Source organism: Urocitellus parryii, chromosome 3, assembly GCF_045843805.1.
Source record: "Urocitellus parryii isolate mUroPar1 chromosome 3, mUroPar1.hap1, whole genome shotgun sequence".
NCBI classification, from domain to species: Eukaryota; Metazoa; Chordata; class Mammalia; order Rodentia; family Sciuridae; genus Urocitellus; species Urocitellus parryii.
Window position 1 is genome coordinate 117,700,844 of NC_135533.1, and position 21,224 is coordinate 117,722,067.

The 21,224-nt window shown below is 36.7% G+C and overlaps 1 protein-coding gene across 2 annotated transcripts in view; it reads left to right on the forward strand.

Moving 5' to 3' along the window:
* The first annotated feature begins 3,369 nt into the window (after positions 1-3,369).
* Positions 3,370-21,224, forward strand: part of LOC113177524 (solute carrier family 5 member 4-like) — a 58,391-nt gene continuing 40,536 nt past the window's right edge. The window contains exons 1-5 of one of the 2 annotated variants that reach the window (XM_026382073.1): positions 3,370-3,534; positions 4,235-4,306; positions 5,863-5,967; positions 7,930-7,989; positions 10,989-11,093. In XM_026382073.1, coding sequence (XP_026237858.1) covers positions 3,397-3,534; positions 4,235-4,306; positions 5,863-5,967; positions 7,930-7,989; positions 10,989-11,093 — 480 coding nt within the window. In that variant the 5' untranslated portion in view covers positions 3,370-3,396. The remainder of the gene's footprint in view (positions 3,535-4,234; positions 4,307-5,862; positions 5,968-7,929; positions 7,990-10,988; positions 11,094-21,224) is intronic. The other variant, XM_026382072.1, reaches the window with a different exon arrangement.

The following is a 21,224-nucleotide window of genomic DNA, read 5'->3' on the forward strand; positions in this document are numbered from 1 at the left end:
TGTTAAATTTTTAGTGTTAAAGTGATTGGATTTTAATTGAGTTTCTTTTATTGTAGTTATGTCTTTATTAAAAAGATGAAAAAATGTTATTACCTATTTGGATTATAATTAATCTTACATTAAAAACAAGTCCTCAAGAATTATTTTACTTTCCATTGTATTTCATCATTTTAATTATCATCTGTTTTCCATATTTAAATTTTTTTGTATAGTTCCTTTCTTTAGCATTCTTTTCTTTCCTCTTTATCCTTGCATTTTTTTATTAGAGCATTAAAATTATACATAGTATTTGGGTTCATTTAGACAAATTCCTGCATTCAAGGAATTTGATTTCAATTCCCATTCCCCCTTTTCCTTCCCTCCTCCTTCTCCCTATTCTCCTTCCTCTACTGATCCTCTGTTCACTCCTTTATTTATTTATTTTTTGATTGATAATTTCTACATATAAATAAAGATGAAATTCTCTTTGGTATATTTATATATAACATGATTTTGTTAAATTCATTCCACATTTCTTCCTCTTTCTCTTCCTTCCTCCCTCCCTTTAGTCTCCTTTTTCTGCTCCACTGATCTTCCTTATATCTTTATGATATCCAATTTTCTCCCCAACTGACTTCTTTTCCATTTTTTTCTCTAGCTTCTACATATGAGATAAAACATTCAATTCTTGATTTTCTGGATCTGACTTATTTCACTAATCTTGATAGTCTCCATTTCTATCCATTTACTAGCAAATGCTATAATTTCATTCGTCCTTATGGATGAGTAAAACTCCATTGGGTATATATGCCACATTTTCTTGATCCAATTATCTATTGACAGGCATCAGGGTTGATTTCTTAATTTAGCTATTGTGAATTGTGCTGCTATAACATTGAAGTGGCTGTATTGCTATAGCATGTTGATTTTAGTTTTTTTTGGTTAAAAAAAACCATTTTTATGCCTCCTTACAAATGACATGAAATGTATGTTCTCAGTTAGCTTTGTGACAGAAAGGCTGAGTTAATTAGAAAGTCTGTCTTGCTTCAGTGTGGAGTAAGGGTGATGTTCACAGAAAAAAATGGATCCAATCCAGGTGTAGTGGCACATGCCTGTAATCCCTGGCTCTGTAGGCTGAGGATTGCAAGTTCAAAACTAGCCTCAGCAAATTAGGTAGACACTGTATCAAAAGAGAAGAATAAAAAGGATTGGGGATGTTGCTCAGTGGTTATGAGTTCCTGGGTTCAATCCCTGGTACAACCAACCAACCAACCAACCAACCAACCAACGAACAAATGGATCCATTCTGACCAGTTGCTTTTGATTACATGTCTGGGCTCCAACTAAGACAACATTGGTAACCAAACCTCTTGCTGGTTCCTTTGGAAAATGCCAGTCATCAACCAGTATCTCAGTTAGGGAGCATCAGCTGTGCAAAGCCTATCCTTTAATGTTTTTCTAATTGTCACAAGCAAAATTTCCAAACATCATCAGTTGACACTCATGAAGTGGGCATATCAAATCATGGAGACTGGCCTGCTTGCATGGTTCTGTTTCCTTATAAGGGTTGATATTAAGGGTGCACGTTATAATCACACAGGAACTTGTGAAAAATATGGATTCCTGGGCCCCACCTGGGATAGACCAAGTCAGGCATGAGAAGCATGGAACTGGGAATCTGCATTTTTCAACAAACAATCCAAGCCATGCTGCCTTGCAAAGGCTTTCTTGTGCACCATCCCAGCTCTGTGCTGGAAAGCTGTGTTATCTGAGGCAAGTCATTTGCTATTTCTCAGCCCCAATTTTTTTTTTCCAGAGCTGAAGGAATGGAGTGACAATCACTTTGGAGGGGGAGGGTTAGTTGCTTAGATAAGGTGGGAACCCACCCAAAGACAACACTCATTAAATGTTATTTATTCTAATTACTGAACTTAGTTAGCTAAGTTCAATTCAAGGGTTTGTGAGGTATCCAGAAAAAAACACCAACAGAAAAGCACACACTTTCACCTGCAGAAAGTCTTTTAAACAGCCTCCTCACTTGTCTCCATTCTTTTCAAAATCCAAATACTACAGGCTTCTTTTCTAACCACTTCCCTCCACAAAATCCAAAACTAGAGAATTCAAAGTTGGCAGATTCCAGAGCCTCCCCTGAGTGGAGTGAAAAACAGATACAGTGTCCTGGGAACAATGTCCTCCTTTTGCAAAATGGTCCAAAATAAGTTTTTTTTTTTTTTTTTTGTACTGGGAATTGAACTCAGGGCCACTTAACCACAGACCCACATCCCCAGCCCTTTTTTATTGTTTATTTAGAGACAGGGTCTTGTTAAATTGCTTAGGGCCTTGCTAAGTTGCTGAAGCTGACTTTGAGCTTGTTATCTTCCTGCCTCAGCCCCTGAGCTGCTGGAATTATAGGCCTGCACTACCACACTCGGCTCCCAGACCTTTATTATTTTCCCCCTTTCTTTATTTTAAACTTATTTATTTTTTATTTCTTCTTTTTAGATATACATGGCAATAATATATATTTTGATATATTAAACATATATGGAGTATAACTTTTCTAATTAGGATCCCATTCTTGTGCTTGTACATGATGTGGAATTTCACTGGTTATATACTCATATATGAACATAGGAAAGTCATTCATTCTATTGTGTTTTCTATTCCCATCCCTTTCTTCCCTTCATTCCCTTTTGTCTAATCCAATGAACTTCTATTCCTCCTTCTGTTAGACCAGGACACAAAGAAAAGACCACTGACTCCAATTAAAATCAAATTAAAGCAAGCTTATTATTTCGACTGGCTAGGCTGCCTCTCCCACCCAAAACTTCGGGAACAAGATAGCCCCTCAGCTTTCTTGCAGCCCAGCTTTATAGCCCAGAAAGTTATACAAAGTGGAGTTACAGATAATAAAACTCTGAGGAGCATAACACAAAGGCTAGTTTATATTTTTGCTGGCTCCAGCATCAGAATTTATGAAGGTCATTAGAGCCTCAGAGAGGGTTGTTATCTGGCCAGGGAAGGCCAAGATTTGTGAGGCATCACTAAAGTTTCAGAGAGGGCCGTTATCTGGTCAGAGAGAGCCAGGAATGGGTGAGTTGAAGGCATGGGCAGGCATTCTAAACTAGTTAAAATTTGCAGTAATTTATAGTAAAGCCGAAATTATCTTTCTATGGCTTTGTGGTGAAATGGCTCCCAATTTTAAGAGAAAATCAGCCTGGGTCTGTCACTACCTAGGCTAGCACTGATCACTACAAGACCAAGGTCCCAGCCTGGATTCAAAGGAGAGGTTTAAAGGTCCCCATGCCCAGGAATTCACTCTGATATCTTGCTCCACCTGCTGAGGCTGATCATTAACTCAGTGCTTATATAAAGAAAGGGGCTATCTTTGGGATAAGGACAGCATCGCCTGGAGCCATGGCCAGCAGCACATTAAGCCCCACTACCAAGGCTGAAAATCCAGAACTGCCTGCATTGTCAGGGCGCATCCAAAATGCTGCGGATATCTCTGTCATTGTTGTCTATTTCATTGTGGTGATGGCTGTTGGGCTGTGGGTATGTGGGATCCCAATGGGCTTCAGTTTGGGCACGAGGGTTGGGGGAAAATGTTTCAGGGTAGGAGAGTATGGCATAAAAAACTGAGATAATATTAACAGTTTTCACAAATGTCATTTCTTTCTATTTGGATCATTCTTCTTGCATGTGATGTGTGACATAAATAATGCTTTTACTAAATTTTTTTTTTCTTAGCAACTCTGTAATTTGAACAATCAGCACTTGGAATTTCAGACTTATTTTGTTTAGCATCTCCAACATTTAGCATAATGAACAAAGATGTTATTTTTATTATATCATAATTATTTGATGTTTTTCGTTTTCTGGCTTAGTGAGTTGGACACTTAATAATTACTGTACATTTATGCTTTTGTTTTAGGAATGAGATTAAGGCTGCAAATTTCCTTTCAATCACAGTTGGAATAATACCTCATATTGTTTTCATAAATGAAATTAAACAGAGCAGCTGGGATAGAGTTGAGAAATATGAATTACTAAAGTCATCTCAATTCTCTTTATGAATCTATATTTTGAGGTCCTCCAAAAATTTTTGTTTTAACAGGGAACTGTTCCATGGAACTGTTTTTCTCTGCAGGAACGCTGAAAACACTGTTGTCAGCACCCTGGCCAGAAGAGGATCTCTGGGGTCTTTTGTGCTTCTGCAGTTCTTTTACCTTCATATGTCTTCTTTTCTGCTCAGGCGATGCTGAAGACCAACCGAGGAACTGTTGGAGGCTTTTTCCTGGCTGGTCGAGATATGTCCTGGTGGCCGGTAAGTGGGGCAGAGTTTCATGGAGATAAATTTCCTGTATTTGTGTTTAAGATCGAATAAAGAAAACAGTAGTAATATTGATCATTTCTGATGTGTTTTGGCTGTTTTCTTAGATCTCTGGCCTCATGGTTGTGCGCAAGAAGATAGTGTCATCATTTATGTGAATGGGTTTAGTCTGGAGTTTAAGGACCCCCAATTCAGTTTTATCTCATGTGCTTTACCCCTGATCCTCATCAAAAATCTTCTGCCTTGCATTCTTACTGGTTCCACACATTCCTACATTTCTCCCAATCCTGAGCTAATGATGTTCTTCCTGTCTGAATTAGCCTCTCCTCTTTCAATTCTTATCTTACTCCCAGTTTAATCCACTCTTGCCTACTCCTTATGTCTATGCACTTATTAATAGTGGATTGTGTTCCCTGTGATGGTATCAATAGTGATGCATCTTTGACTCTTGACCTTTTGGGTACTCTTTCTGCATTTTGATGTGACCCCCGTCCCCTTAGTCAGATTTCCATTTCAGCAGAGGCTTTATCTTTCCCTACGAACTTGGAGAGTGTCAGAACTGGTTGTAAGCAAGTGCTCAGTGAATTATTTTTCACAGATATGCTTACTCATGTAAACAGTATGAAAGGAAATAGAGATTGGGAAATGACCTGCCCAGGATTAACAAAACAGATCATTTATAAGCTGAAAATCAGTTTTTATTTGGGGTGTCCAATCAGACATTGCCTTCTTAGTATTGTTTTAGGAAACATTCAAATCTCAATCAACTACCTAATCATAAATCAGCTCAATCACTTCTCTGATCCCGAATATCTGAATAGAAGAAGTGATTTTACAGAGGTCTGAAAAGTTGGGAACATACATTTTGTTTGGATCTGACGGCTGTTAATCTATGCTCACTCAGAGGATTTCTCTTCATCTGTCAATCTTAAAAACAGCAGATAATTCCAAGGAAAGATAGATGTATAAAAAGAAGGATGTGGGGCTGGAAGGATAGAGAGGAATTCCCTTCTAATAAACTTTGTGGTCCTTGTTGCTGATTCAAGAGGCAAGAATTGACAGGAAGTCTGGCAGTTCTTAACCAAGGGCATCTTCAACTTAGAGCTTTTAAGTAGATGGATTAATGATCCCTTCAGGCAGGAGTAAAAAAGCTATTCTGAAAAAGGCCATATTTTAAGTATTTTATTGTTTATGGGTTATATATTGATTTCATATAAATTTGCTATTTTAGCATAAAAGCGCCCAAGGGGAATGTGTAAACCAGTAAGCATGGTGGCGTTCTGATAAAATTATATATGGGCACTGAAACTTAAGTTTCCTATTCCACTTTTCGCAAAAATTTCTTTTTATTTTAACTATTTTAACCACTCAAAAATGAAAAAAAAATTCTTCAATTTATGGGTCATACAAAAAATGGTGCCTGTGGAACATAGATTGCTGACCCCCTGCTCTAAGGAGTAGTGATAGAAACATGTCAACAGCTATCTGTTTTTAAGAAGTCTGATTTGGATCTTTTCATCCCAACCTTACCCTGTTCTCTTGCATTCCAGATGGGTGCCTCTCTCTTTGCCAGTAACATTGGCAGTGACCACTTTGTGGGCCTGGCTGGGTCAGCAGCAGCTTCAGGAATTGCTGTTGTAGTAGATGAATGGAATGTAAGTGACATCGTTGGCTTTTTTTCTTTAAATCAAACCCCTATCAAGATATTTTAATCAAACCCAAACCCCAGGTTTTTCAGGGAGTCTGTAGAAATTGTACTTCTCTCTGGTTTTGAAAAAGTTTTAATTTTCCTCTCCTTAAGTTTTATTTAACTTTTAGCACCTCTGTAATCCCATTCTGCCAAGGGAATTCCAGTCACATTATCACTCACCTTTGAGATGTTTGTCAAGCAGCTCTTCCCACCACACGTGTCATTTCTATATGATTGGATCCCTTCTTTCACTTGACCACCGCAATTTCCCTGTCACTTTTTTCTCTCTTTTTTTCTAGACACTATGTATGAAGCCCCGAGCTGGATGTGAAGAACAAAAATATTGTAAAACAATGATCCCTTTTTGTAAGGCTTACATTCCAGTTGAAGAAACAGACATGCACTCACTACAGTGTAGAAAGTGTTAGGAGAGAAGAATTGACAGTGTATTGAGGGATCTCATAGGGGCACATCCCTCATAGGAGATGGGTAGTATTCGTACATGTCAAGGGAGCTTCTTGGCATAGATGCCAGAAGGATGATTACAAATGGTCCAAGTGGGGTTAGATGGAGGCAGTAATAGTAGAGTGAGAGGCAAATGATTTGAAAGACAGTAGACAGAATCTATAAGTCTTTGTGATTGAGTTCCTTTTGTGAATGGTTCTATTGTTGCTGCACTGGTATAAGCCATGTCCTCTTAATCAGACTCTAAGTTCTTTAAAGACAGAGACAATGTCCTCTCTTCCACTCACACCACCCTACATCTATCCCATGGCTGGGATATGTGGTAAATGTGCTATAAATACTTCTTGAGTGAACTGAGTTTGTTTTTGTTGTTCTTGTTCTTTTATCCTTTCTCGTATTTACATATACTTGTGCCTACATATTGGCCAGAGAAAGGTGCTTGTGTTGAAGAAAGTTGTATCCTAGTGAAAGTTAAAACAGATCATCCCTTGATGGCCTCAGAAAGTGACCTTAAGTCATCACAAATGCCTTTGCCCCTCTCTTATTGAATATTCTGCCCCTAATTTTATTTTAGTAATATCAGGGACTCTATTATGTACCCAGTATCCGGATACACTTTGTGGACAGAGTTTTGTTTTGATAGTGCTGTGGACTCTGCCTCTGGAGTCCTGTTCAGAGTGACCTACGTCCAACTGGGTGTGATTATTAGGCTGCAGATAACTCAGGTTTTCCAATATTAGTCTGTGACCTTAGGCATTGCTAATCTCTATGATACTCACTTCTCACCTCAGTAAGACAGGAATAACTGTGCTTATCATACCTGCCTTACCTATTTGTGAGAGTGGCATAAATTATATATGCAAAAACTCTTTGTGAACATTGCATATAATGCTATATTATATTGCAATCAGTATTATACATATAGAAAAATGTCAAAGTCACTAGGAATATTCTTCTATCTCCAAATTCCTTTCTTATTATTGACCACCACAATTTCCCTGTCACTTTTTTCTCTCTTTTCTAGACACTATGTATGAAGCCCCGAGCTGGATGCGAAGAACAAAAATATTGTAAAACAATGATCCCTTTTTGTAAGGCTTACATTCCAGTTAAAGAAACAGGCATGCACTCATAATATATATTATGTATATATTATGTATAATTTTGCAAGAATAAGAAATTTTGGCAAAAAGTGTATGATCTTCTAGTAGTCAATCTGGGCTCAGATCTCTTATTCTCTCTCTCTCTCTCTTTTTTTTTTCACCACTCATCTTCACATTCTCAGCCTTAGAAAAGAAACTTCTGAGCCAAACAGACACAGGAAAGGAACACCCAGTTTACTGAGGATCATAATTATTTGAATGAGACAGGATCTAAGCAAACTTTTTTTTTCAGACTCAGAAATCATGAAAATAAGTTACATAAGTCAAGCCTTTTTAACTTTACTCTTTGTTTCTTGTAGGCCATGTATATGGTATTGGTTCTAGGGTGGATCTTTGTCCCCATCTACATCAAGGGAGGGGTGAGTATCCTCCCGTGTTCAAGGTAAATCTCTCAGGTGTATTTTTAGACATTCTTTTATTCATTGTTTCTTTTCAATCATGAATTGGGCAGTCTACTGCTAAGAACACACAGGTGACAAAAACCAAATTCCTTGCCTAGCAGGGCTCCCAGTGTAGAATGCAACTGCAACCAAGTAAGAAACCTTAGTGGCCCTGCCTAATGACCACCATGGTAGAAGTCAGCCTGGTATAGGAGTCCTGAAGCTGGGGTCACCCATGTGCTTTAAGGAAAGCTTCTCAGAAGTGACCTGACCTGAGACTTAGGGATAAGAGTAACTTTTATAGGTAGAAAAATCAGATCATGAATGGTCAGAGAAAACAATACGTGGAAGCTAAAAATTCCTAAGCTTGGAGTATTTGTAGGTGAGGTTAATTTTTGGTTAAAATAGAGTATATGTGGGAGGGTGGTGGGAGATGGAGATCAGTCTAAAGGTGTAGGTGGTATTCCATTGTGAAAGGCTGATATGTATTCTAGACTTAAAAACTGTGCCCTGTGTCTTCCTAGAAATGGGCCATGTAGGTTTCAGGCATTCAAGGGTCATGATCAGATTCATGTTTTAAGAATTTCTGTTCACACAACTAAGTGGACATCTGAATTGACAATAAAATTGAGGAGGGGATTCACGAAAGGAAGATATTTAAACCTGCTTCAGAGGCTGTAGGAAGGAAGGAGAAAGGAAGGGAAACTGCTTTGGGGGTAGGGGTGACAGGTGCGATTGTAGATAAGAGTTATGCAGAGGTTGTTTATTAGAGAAGCATAAGGACAATTCTGAAGCTTGAAGCTTGAAGGACCTGAATGCATGAGGACACCATTAACGGAGCAGGTATATTTTCCAGAGGGAAGCCACATAGTAGATGATGAGGAGAACAATGCGTTCTCTTGGACATGGGTGAGTTTTGTGCCTTTAGGATTCCATCTTGGTTCATTTTGTGTTGTTTAACAAAATTCCTCAGGCTAGGTACTTTATAAAGAAAAGAAATTTATTTAGTTAACAATTCTTAGGGTTCAAGAGTTTGGTGATGGCATCTGCTTGGCTCTAATGAAGATCTCTGATGTGTCACAACATGGTGGAGAGGAAGAAATGGAAATGATTGCAAGCAGAAGGGACTAAGCTTGTGGGGTGAGCTTGCTTTGTAACAACTCACTCCTTCAAGAAGTAACCCAATCCATTTATGAGGATAAATCAATTAATCCATTCATGAGAGTGGAACTTTAACATATTTTCAATCTACTAGGTTCTACCTCTTAAAGATTCTACTACTTTAACACTACCACATTGGGGACAAAATTTCTAGCACATGAACCTTTGAGAGATAAATCATAATCACACCATAGACTTCTCTCCCTAGCCCTCAAAGTTTTTGTCTGTCTTACAATGTGAAGTACATTCATTCCACGGGAATAGCCCCCAAGACAACTCATTCCAGCATCATCTTCAAAGTGCAAGTCCAAAGTCTCATCTGAGACTCAAGGCAAACTTCTTCCAGTGCAAGCTTGTAAAATAAAACAGTCATTTACTTCCAAGATACAAAGTGGGACTGGGATAAGATAAGTATTCAAATTCCAAAGGGTAGAAATTGGCCAAAGGAAAGAAATCACAGGTCCCAGCAATATAAAATCCAGCAGGTCAAACATTAATACTTAGTCTCTAAATTGACCTCAGGAGAACTTGGACAACCCTGCTGCTGTGATTTTGCTAGGTTCTGTTGTCCATAAGGTATCTTAGGGATCGGAGTTGAGTTTCTACAGCATTTCTAGGATGGCATTACATTTTGCTGTTCTCTTTACAGTTCTAGCGTACTGGTGTGGCTCCACCCGTCATAGTCCCAGTGGAGACTCTGGTGTCTCTATCCTTGTGGCCAAACTTTTCCCGGCTTCCCAGATTTTCCTTTGAAATCTGTCCCCATTACTCTATAGTCCTTGTACTCTGTATGCCTGCAGAATTAGCACCATATGGTTGCCACCAAGACCCAATGTTTGCTTCCTTGTAGTGGCAGCATGAACTGTGTTGGTTCTAATTAAGCCACTGATATGACAGCAAAGCAATGTAGCGGGCTGTGTGGAGCAGATTACTGAGGTGGCCCTGGTGTAACAAACCCATGGAGATGACACCAGGTCTAGTCCCTAAAACATTCTGTCCTCCTAAGCTTCTGGGCCTGTGATGGACGGGGCAGCCTTGAAGATTTCTGAAATACTCCTGAGCCCTTTTCCCCATTGCCAGATACACAGCACCTGGCTCTCTTTTATCCATGCTAATATCTTAAGCAAGCAGTTGCTACACACATGCATACATCCTACACACTTTTTCTTCACTCTTTCTTTGGCCAGGTTTTTAGTCCTGCTTCCCTTTTAATTATAAATTCTGCCTTTAGGTGATACCACTGATGTGATAAGAGATTATATATTTAATCTTGTATTTCAGTAATGAAAACCACAAGTATTTCTCTAAATAGCAATTTTATGGTATTCTCTATGATTAAAAAATCCCTAAAAATAAATACCCAAGTGCAAATTTGCAATTATTTCAATTATTTGTGCATTGTATAATCATAATTATTCATTATTTGCAAGTAATATTGTTTTTAATGGATTGCAACTTTATATGGTAAAAATAAAAATTACTTGTTGAATTGAGGGTCTACCAGGCATTTGGTGTTCTTGTAGGTACTTAATTAAACCCTTTACAGATGAGAAAATAGAGATTCAAAAATATTGTCATTTGTCAGAGATCATAACATCCAGTAAATGTTGGGGCTGGAGGATCACCCAAGATGGTCTGCTACCAGAGCCTGTATTCATTCTGGTTTTGTCATCTTACCAAGGAAAGGGGCCTTTCTTATCTCTGTATTCCCAGGCACAATGTGCAGTATTTAACTGCCCATAGGTGCTTACTGAGTGTTGAACAATCTGAATGCAATAGGTCTGAAGATGAATTCCTGTTGATGTTTATCTCTGCAGGTGATGACCATGCCGGAATATCTCAAGAAGCGATTTGGAGGGAAGAGACTCCAGATCTACCTCTCTGTCTTGTCACTCTTCATCTTTGTGGCTGTGAGAATCTCTGTGAGTTCAGTGCCTTCGGGAATTATTTTAGCCTCAATAGTTTGCCTGATGGGACCAGAGTGCTAAGATTAAAGAGTGGGAGTTATAGACTTTTGATAACTTTTTATGGGGCAGACCCAATTCCCTTAGATCGCTCTACAGAGAATTAATTAGGAAAAGAGTGAGGTTTAGACTCCCTGTATTTATAGACTACTAGATTTTTGAATCATGAATGTCTCCAAAGTTTATACCCTCTCAAGAAAAATATGAAAAAAGTTTTATACAGAAAGAACAAAATGTCTGATTCAAGTAACACTGCTACCTAGCAATAAAGAAGAGGGCTTTTCTTGTCTGTTGCCTTTGATGCTACATGATTTGAAACAAAATCACAAATGAAGTTAAATGGAAATGAAAGATACAAGTTCAATTTGGAAATTGAACAAATGTTTTATTGGGGTAAAGCAGAACTGAGGCTTTTGTAACAAAAAGGGGAACGGTGAGTTCATAGCTCAGCATTCTTGGGAAACTGAAGTTCAGCACATTTGGAAATAAGCAAGGACTGAGTGAGCCCAGTGGTAGGAAACTGACTCAAATCAGGGTGGTGAAAAATTCTGCAGATCCGTGGACATTTTCATGCTAAGGACAGACTGGTCACTCTGTGAACTATCCAGGTCTGTGGGGATATTAAGGATGTATCAGTTTTTCCATTTCCAGTTCTCACTACTGTGTTTGTGTGCAACGTATTCCTGTCAGTAAGGCACTAAGGCCTCCAAAGGGATTTTTGCTTTCTTTTTGACCATTCTGACTTTTATTGACAATAAACTTATTCTTTCTCAGAGTTAGGCCAGGTTTACATTCCCATTTTCAACCTTGATTATCACACATGAACCAGAAGAAAAGTATTTTATATTATTATGCTGACTTTTAAAATTTATCCTATTTTATCTAAGATAACTGCTATAAAACTGATGCCACAAATAAATGTTAAAATAATTTAAGACTTCTTTTTAAAGTTACATTCCTCAGAGTTATTCTCAGAAAATAAAGAAGAGACTTGAGGATTCAGTAGCACTTGTAAAAAAAAAAAAAAACAAGGAAAAGAACCAATACATTAAAAAAATAAAAAAACAAAGAAAGAATAATTCCTTTGCTCTTCATGTATCAGTAACTAAAGAGATAATCTCATTAAGTTTACAATTTAAATATGTATCCCAATATTCATGAGAGAAAATGCTGACCCTCACTATTACTCAAGTTAAATCAATGTTGCAATAAATTGCTTAGATTAGAACTCCCACCTTTTTTACTAGTTAAATGTGGGCATCTTCTAGTATTTAGTACATATTATTGAACTCAGTGTTAGGGTAACAAAGATTCCTGAGCAATGTGAATTTATCACATAGCTAAGGAGATAAGAATTCAATACACACAATAGTCTCTTATGATAATACATATAAATATAAAAAAATACAAGCTGAATAAAAGTGTGTGGATGAGTGTAGGAATCATGTTGTTCACATTCAGAAAATGGCATGGTCCCTCCTGGGTGGAATTGAAAGTCATTTTATAGAGGGGCCATTTAAGTAATCTACAGAACAAAGATGTTAGAAGAAGCAGAGGGAAGCAGAGGAGCCTGTAGGTGTCAGGGAGCTTGGTGCTTGCTCTGTAAGTAGGTTGAATTATTAATCTTTTAGTTTTTCTCTGTCGCATATACTTCTTTATGGGTCTGAAGAGCAGCAACAGGTACTAAGGCAGAATGACAGCAGCCAGAGGAGTCTCTGAGGGATACACATCCTAGAGTGGAGGGTTCCTTGTGGTGGGGGAGAAATGGAATGTTGTGTATGGTGCAGGCAATGTGTGTGTGTGTGTGTGTGTGTGTGTGCACGTGCGCCTACAAGTGTATTTTATTGTGCAAGGTCTATGGTGAGCTACAAAGAAACCACAACAGGAGTTCATTCTTGCCTGCAAGATTAGATTTTAAGCAATATTAATAATTATTAATCTTAATATGATGATTTGTGTACTTTCATACTCTGATAACAGATTTTACACTGGTTACTTATTAAATGCATCACTATGAGGACTTAAGTTGAAGCAGTTTTCAGAGACCACTACAGTCCACATTGAAAAAAAGGTCATTTGTTTATTTATTCTCAACCTCCAATAACATAAATAAATAACATAAATAAATTGAGAATAAGTTTTAGGCATACTCTGTTTTAATTCCTAAGTATTTCAGTTTGCATTTACTGAAAACATTGATCTTCTTTTAGAGAACTACACTGGGAATTTTCAAATCAGAACCCTAACTTTGATACAAACTATTACCTAATCTGTTGATCTATTCAGATGTTGACAGTTGTTCCAGTCTTGTCCTTTTTAGCAAAATAAAATTCTATAACTTTAACATCATAGTTCCTCTTTATAGTGAGAAATATTTTATGATCAATGTGAATGTAGTTAATATCCTTGAATTGCACCCTTAAAATAGTTCAAATAGCAAATTTTATGTCACATATATTTTACCATGATAATATAATTTCAAAACCACCAATCTAAAGACTTCATGGAACTGTAAAATAGAAATAAAAATCAAGACATTATTAATAAGATAATTTGGGTTTAAAAATTTTAATTGACATATAATAATTCTATCTGTTTATGGGGCACACTGATATTTTGATATATTTTTATAATGTGTAATAGCATAATTATTATAGGCATCATTTAAAACATGTATTATTTCTTTGAGCTGCAAAAATTTAAAAACCTTTATTTGAAAAATACAATAAATTATTGTTGAATATGATTACTCTCCTGTGCTATAGGATACTAAAACTTATCCTTCCTATCTTTCTGCATTTTTTGTACTTAATCACCAGTCTCTGTCTACCCTCCTACCACTCTACCCTTGCAAGTTTTTGGTAACCACTCTTCTACACTCTACTTCTATGACATCAACTTATTTAGCTTCCACATATTAGTAAGAAAATTTGGTATTTGTCATTCCATTCCTAGCTTACTGTGCTTAACCTGATGTCTTCCTGGTTCATCCAGGTTATTGCAAATGACAGAATGTTAGTCTTTTTATAGTTGGATAATATTCCATTATGTATATATGTCATTTTTTTGATGGACACAATATCTTTATTTTATTTATTTACTTTTATGTGGTGCTGAGGATTGAACCTATTACCTTACACGTGCTAGGTGAGTGCTCTATCACTAAGCCCACTGAACTACAATCTCAGCCCTGTACCTCGTGTTTTATCCATTCATCCATTCTTGGATACTTAAGTTTACTCAATATCTTTGCTATTGGGGATAGTGCTGCAATAAACATGGGAGTGCAAATATCTTTTTTTTTTTTAAAGAGAGGGAGGAAGAGAGAGAGAATTTTAATATTTATTTCTTAGTTTTTGGCAGACACAACATCTTTGTATGTGGTGCTGAGGATCCAACCCGGGACGCATGCATGCCAGGCGAGCGCGCTACCACTTGAGCCACATTCCCAGCCCTGCAAATATCTTTAAACTACTGATTTCCTTTCATTTGGATGTATACACAGCAGTAGAATTTCTGGATCACCTGGTAGTTATTTTTTTTCAATTTTAAAATTTTAATTTGTTACATATGACAGCAGAATGCATTATAATTCATATTACAGATATAGAGCACAATTTTTCATATCTCTGGTTGTACACAAGGTAGAGTCACACCATTTGTGTCTTCATATATGTACTTATGGTAATTATGTCCATCTCATTCCACCACCTCTCCTACCCCCATTCCCCATTCCCTACCTCTCCCTCCCCTTTTCCCCTTTGCCCTATCTAAAGTTCATTTAATCCTCCCATAACCTCCTCCCCCTGCCCATTATGAATCAGCATCCTTAAATCAGAGAAAACATTCGGCATTTGGTTTTTTGGGATTGGCTAACTCGCATGGTAGTTATATTATTAATTTTTTTGAGAAATTACCATACTGTCTTCCATAATGGCTGTATTGCTTCACATTGAAACTAACAGTGTATAAGAGTTCCCCTTTCTTCTCATCTTAAACATCTTGTATTTTTTTTTAATTTTAATGCTAGCCAATCTAATTTGGGTGAGATGGTATATAATTGTGGTTTTGTTCTTAATTTTCTCAAAGATTATTGACATTCAGCATTTTTCATATACTTTTGAGCTATTTGTCTTTTTTTGAGAAATATATATTCAGATATTGTATATACTTAGATATTAACCCCTTGTTGGTTAAGAAGTTTGCAAATATTTTTTTCTTTTCTGCAGATTGTCTCTTCACACCATTTATTTTTTCCTTGATATAATCCCATTTATCTAACTTGCTTATTGTTTCTGGTGCTTTTAGATCATATAAAAAATCTTTGCCCATACCAGTGCTTTGAAGTATTTCTATTTTTTTCATTAGAGTTGTTGCAAAATTTCAAGTCTTATATTTGAGACTTTGAACCATTTTGAGTTGATTTTTGTTATGGTGAGACATAGAGAACTAGTTTCATTCTCTGTGTGTGGATATCTAGTTTTCTCTCCACCATTTATTGAAGAAACTATTCTCTATCCAATGTGTACTATTGGTTCCTTTTTCAAAAATCAGTTTATTGTAAAAATTTGGAGTAATTTCTAGGTTTTATCTTCTATTCCATTGGTCTATGTGTTGCTTTTATGGCAGCACCACACTCTTTGAGTTACTGTAACTTTGTAGTATCTTTTGAAGTCATATATTGTGATGTCTCCAGCTTTGTTCTTTTTGCTTAGAATTCTTTGGTTACCAAAGCCTTTGTAATACTCATGGAATTTAAAATTTTTTTCTATTTGTGTGAAGAATGTCATTGATATACTGATATAGAATGAATTGAATTTGTAGATCACTTTGAGTAGTATGGGCATTTTACCAATATTAATTCTTCTAGTCCATGAATGTGTGACGCATTACCATTTTTCTATGTGCTCTATAATTTCCCTCATTGACATTTCATGATTTTCATTGGAGAGATCTTTCACTTTCTTGGTTAAATTTATACCTAAATTGATTGATTGATTGTTCCAGGGATTGAACTCAGGGGCATTCGACCACTAAGACATATCCCCAATCCTTTTTTTGTATTTTATTTAGAGACCGGGTCTCACTGAATTGCTTAGCACCTTGCTTTTGCTGAGGCTGGCTTTGAACTCAAAATCCTCTTGCCTCAGCCTCCTGAGCCTCTGGGATTACAGGTGTGTACCACTGCACCTGGCCTTAGATATTTTTATAGATGTTGCAAATGGTATTGCTTTCTTGATTTCTTTTTCAGGTAGTTGTGTTTTTTTTATGAGATGGATATTTTAACCTTTTTATTACAAATCAAAAATCAAATTACAGCAAAGTTATATAATTGACGCAATTCACAAATACTAAGTGATGGAGTCAATATTCAAATGCAGATGTGGTAGCACCCTTCTTTTTTCAGTATTTTACACTTTTCCCCTATTATCTGGTCATCTGATTTATAATCCAGCTCTCCTTCCCGGTGTTCAAAGATTAACTGAACACAAATTACAAATGACTGTTCCTCTTTAATCTTCAAGGTAGAGTTAGAAGAGCCCACTCTTGCTATCAGCAGATGCTATTGAAGGCAGGAAGGAAGTGCAAGTGTAGGTTGACAGAGAAAATCTACAAATGCATAATCCATTTTTGTGCTCTATAGAGGCATCACTGAGATGCAAAGAATTCTGGGAAGAATTCAAAGATGGCACCTGGGAATTGTGAAAGGAAGAGAACTCAGGGGAATGTGCGGTGTGCATTGAATGCCTGCCAAATGTAACCTACAAGTGAGAAATGGAGTTTGCATTGGTAGTTTGTATGTAAATTGCATTAATGTAGTTTGCAAAATTTCAAGTCTTATATTTAAGGCTTTGAACCTTTTTGAGTTGATTTTTGTTATGGTGAGTCATAGAGGACTAGTTTCATTCTCTGTGCGCTAATTTTTTAAAAAAATTTTAATGTTCTTTTTTTTCTTTAATTTGTATTGTTGTTTGTTCAAAACATTACATAGTTCTTGACATATCATATTTCACACTTTGATTCAAGTGGGTTATGAACTCCCATTTTTACCCCATATACAGATTGCAGCATCACATCGGGTACACGCCCACTGTTTTACATATTGCTATAATAGTGTCTGTTGTATTCTGCTGCCTTTCTTATCCTCTACTATCCCCCATCCCCTCCCCTTCCATCTTCTCTCTCTACCCCATCTACTGTAATTCATTTCTCCCCCTTGTTTTTTCCCCTTTCCCCTCACTTCCTCTTGTATGTAATTTTGTATAACCATGAGGGTCTCCTTCCATTTCCATGCAATTTCCCTTCTCTTTCCTTTTCCATCCCACCTGTCACCCCTGTTTAATGTTAATCTTCTTCTCATGCTCTTCCTCCCAACTCTGTTCTTAGTTACTCTATTTATATAAAAAAAAATTTGGCATTTGTTTTTTAGGGATTGGCTAGCTTCACTTAGCATAATCTGCTCTAATGCCATCCATTTCCCTGCAAATTCTATGATTTTGTCATTTTATAATGCAGAGTAATACTCCATTGTGTATAAATGCCACATTTTTTTTAATCCATTCATCTATTGAAGGGCATCTAGGTTGGTTCCACAGTCTTGCTATTGTGAATTGTGCTGCTATGAACATCGATGTAGCAGTGTCCCTATAGCATGCTCTTTTTAGATCTTTATGGAATAGACCGAGAAGGGGAATAGCTGGGTCAAATGGTGGTTCCATTCCCAGCTTTCCAAGAAATCTCCATACTGCTTTCCAAATTGGCTGCCCCAATTTGCAGTCCCACCAGCAATGTACAAGTGTACCCTTTTCCCCACATCCTCGCCAGCACTTGTTGTTTGACTTCATAATGGCTGCCAATCTTACTGGAGTGAGATGGTATCTTAGGGTGGTTTTGATTTGCATTTCTCTGACTGCTAGAGATGGTGAGCATTTTTTCATGTACTTATTGATTGATTGTATGTCCTCCTCTGAGAAGTGTCTGTTCAGGTCCTTGGCCCATTTGTTGATTGGGTTATTCATTTTCTTATCATTTAATTTTTTGAGTTCTTTGTATACTCTGGATATTAGGGCTCTATCTGAAGTGTGAGGAGTAAAGATTTGTTCCCAGGATGTAGGCTCCCTATTTACCTCTCTTATTGTTTCTTTTGCTGAGAAAAAACTTTTTAGTTTGAGTAAGTCCCATTTGTTGATTCTAGTTATTAACTCTTGTGCTATAGGTGTCCTATTGAGGAATTTGGAGCCCGACCCCACAGTATGTAGATCGTAGCCAACTTTTTCTTTTGTCAGACACTGTGTCTCTGATTTGATATCAAGCTCCTTGATCCATTTGAGTTAACTTTTGTGCATGGTGAGAGAAAGGGATTCAGTTTCATTTTGTTGCATATGGATTTCCAGTTTTCCCAGCACCATTTGTTGAAGATGCTATCCTTTCTCCATATCATGCTTTTAGCCCCTTTATCAAATATAAGATAGTTGTAGTTTTGTGGATTGGTTTCTGTGTCCTCTATTCTGTACCATTGGTCCACCCGCCTGTTTTGATACCAGTACCATGCTGTTTTTGTTACCATTGCTCTGTAGTATAGTTTGAGGTCTGGTATCGCTATACCGCCTGATTCACACTTCCTGCTTAGAGTTGTTTTTGCTATTCTGGGTCTTTTATTTTTCCATATGAATTTCATGATTGCTTTATCTATTTCTACAAGAAATGCCATTGGGATTTTGATTGGCATTGCATTAAACCTATAGAGAACTTTTGGTAATATCGCCATTTTGATGATGTTAGTTCTGCCTATCCATGAACAGGGTATATTTTTCCATCTTCTAAGATCTTCTTCTATTTCTCTCTTTAGAGTTCTGTAGTTTTCATTGTATAAGTCTTTCACCTCTTTTGTTAGGTTGATTCCCAAGTATTTTATTTTTTTTGAGGATATTGTAAATGGAGTGGTTGTCCTTATTTCCATTTCAGAGGATTTGCCGCTGATATACAGGAATGCCTTTGATTTATGCGTGTTGATCTTATATCCTGCCACTTTGCTGAATTCATTTATTAGCTCTAATAGCTTCTTTGTAGACCCTTTTGGGTCTGCTAGGTATAGAATCATGTCATCTGCAAATAGTGATAATTTAAGTTCTTCTTTTCCTATTTTTATGCCTTTAATTTCTTTCGTCTGTCTAATTGCTCTGGCCAGTGTTTCCAGAACTATGTTGAACAGAAGTGGTGAGAGAGGGCATCCCTGTCTTGTTCCAGATTTGAGAGGGAATGCCTTCAATTTTTCTCCATTCAGAATGATGCTAGCCTGAGGTTTAGCATAGATTGCTTTTACAATATTGAGGTATATTCGTGTTATCCCTAGTTTTTCTAGAGTTTTGAACATAAAGGGATGCTGTACTTTGTCAAATGCTTTTTCTGCATCTATCGAGATGATCATATAGTTCTTATCTTTAAGTCTATTGATGTGGTGAATAACATTTATTGATTTCTGTATATTGAACCAGCCTTGCATCCCAGGGATGAATCCTACTTGATCATGGTGCACAATTTTTTTGATACATTTTTGTATCCGATTCGCCAGCATTTTATTGAGGATTTTTACATCTAGGTTCATTAGAGATATTGGTCTGTAGTTTTCTTTCTTTGAAGTGTCTTTGTCTGGTTTAGGAATCAGGGTGATGTTGGCCTCGTAGAATGAATTTGAAAGTTCTCCCTCTTTTTCTATTTCCTGAAATAGCTTGAAAAGTATTGGTATTAGTTCCTCTTTAAAGGTTTTGTAAAACTCTGCTGTATACTCATCCAGTCCTGGGCTTTTCTTAGTTGGTAGTCTTTTGGTGGTTTCTTCTATTTCCTCAATTGATATTGGTCTGTTTAGGTTGTCTGTATCCTCCTGACTCAATCTGGGAAGATCATATGACTTAAGAAATTTATAGATGCCTTCACTATCTTCTATTTTATTGGAGTATAAGGATTCAAAATAATTTCTGATTATCTTCTGTATTTCTGAAGTGTCTGTTGTGATATTGCCTTTTTCGTCCCGTGTGCTAGTAATTTGAGTTCTCTCTCTTCTTCTCTTTGTTAGCATGGCTAAGGGTCTGTTGATCTTATTTATTTTTTCAAAGAACCAACTTTTAGTTTTGTCAGTTTTTTCAATTGTTTCTTTTGCTTCAATTTCATTAATTTCAGATCTGATTTTAATTAGCTCTTGCCTTCTTCTTCTTTTGCTGTTGTTTTGCTCTTCTTTTTCTAGGATTTTGAGATGAAGTATGAGATCATTTATTTGTTGGTTTTTCCCTTTTTTAAGGAAAGAATTCCAAGCAATGAATTTTCCTCTTAGAACTGCTTTCAATGTGTCCCATAGATTCAGATATGTTGTGTCTGTGTTTTTATTTATCTCTAAGAATTTTTTAATTTCCTCCTTGATGTCTTCTATAACCCATTGATCATTCAGTAACCTATTGTTCATTCTCCAAGTGATGCATGATTTTTCCTTCCTTCTTTTATCGTTGATTTTCAGTTTCATTCCATTATGATCAGATAAGATGCATGGTATTATCTCTACTCCTTTATATTGGCTAAGAGTTGCCCTGTGACATAATATATGATCTATTTTTGAGAAGGATCCATGTGCTGCTGAGAAAAAAGTATAACTGCTTGATGTTGGGTGGTATATTCTGTATATGTCAATTAAGTCTAGGTTATTATTTGTTTTATTGAGTTCTATATTTTCCTTATTCAACTTTTGTTTGGAAGATCTGTCCAGTGGTGAGAGAGGTGTATTGAAGTCTCCCATGATTATTGTATGGTGATCTATTAGACTCTTGAACTTGAGAAGAGTTTGTTTGATGAATATAGCTGCACCATTGTTTGGGGCATATATATTCATGATTGTTATGTCTTGTTGGTGTATGGTTCCCTTGAGCAGTATGTAGTGTCCCTCTTTATTGCTTTTGATTAACTTTGGCTTGAAATCTATTTTATTTGATATGAGTATGGACACTCCTGCTTGTTTTCGAAGTCCATATGAGTGATATGATTTTTCCCAACCTTTCACCTTCAGTCTATGTATATCTTTTCCTATCAAATGCATCTCCTGTA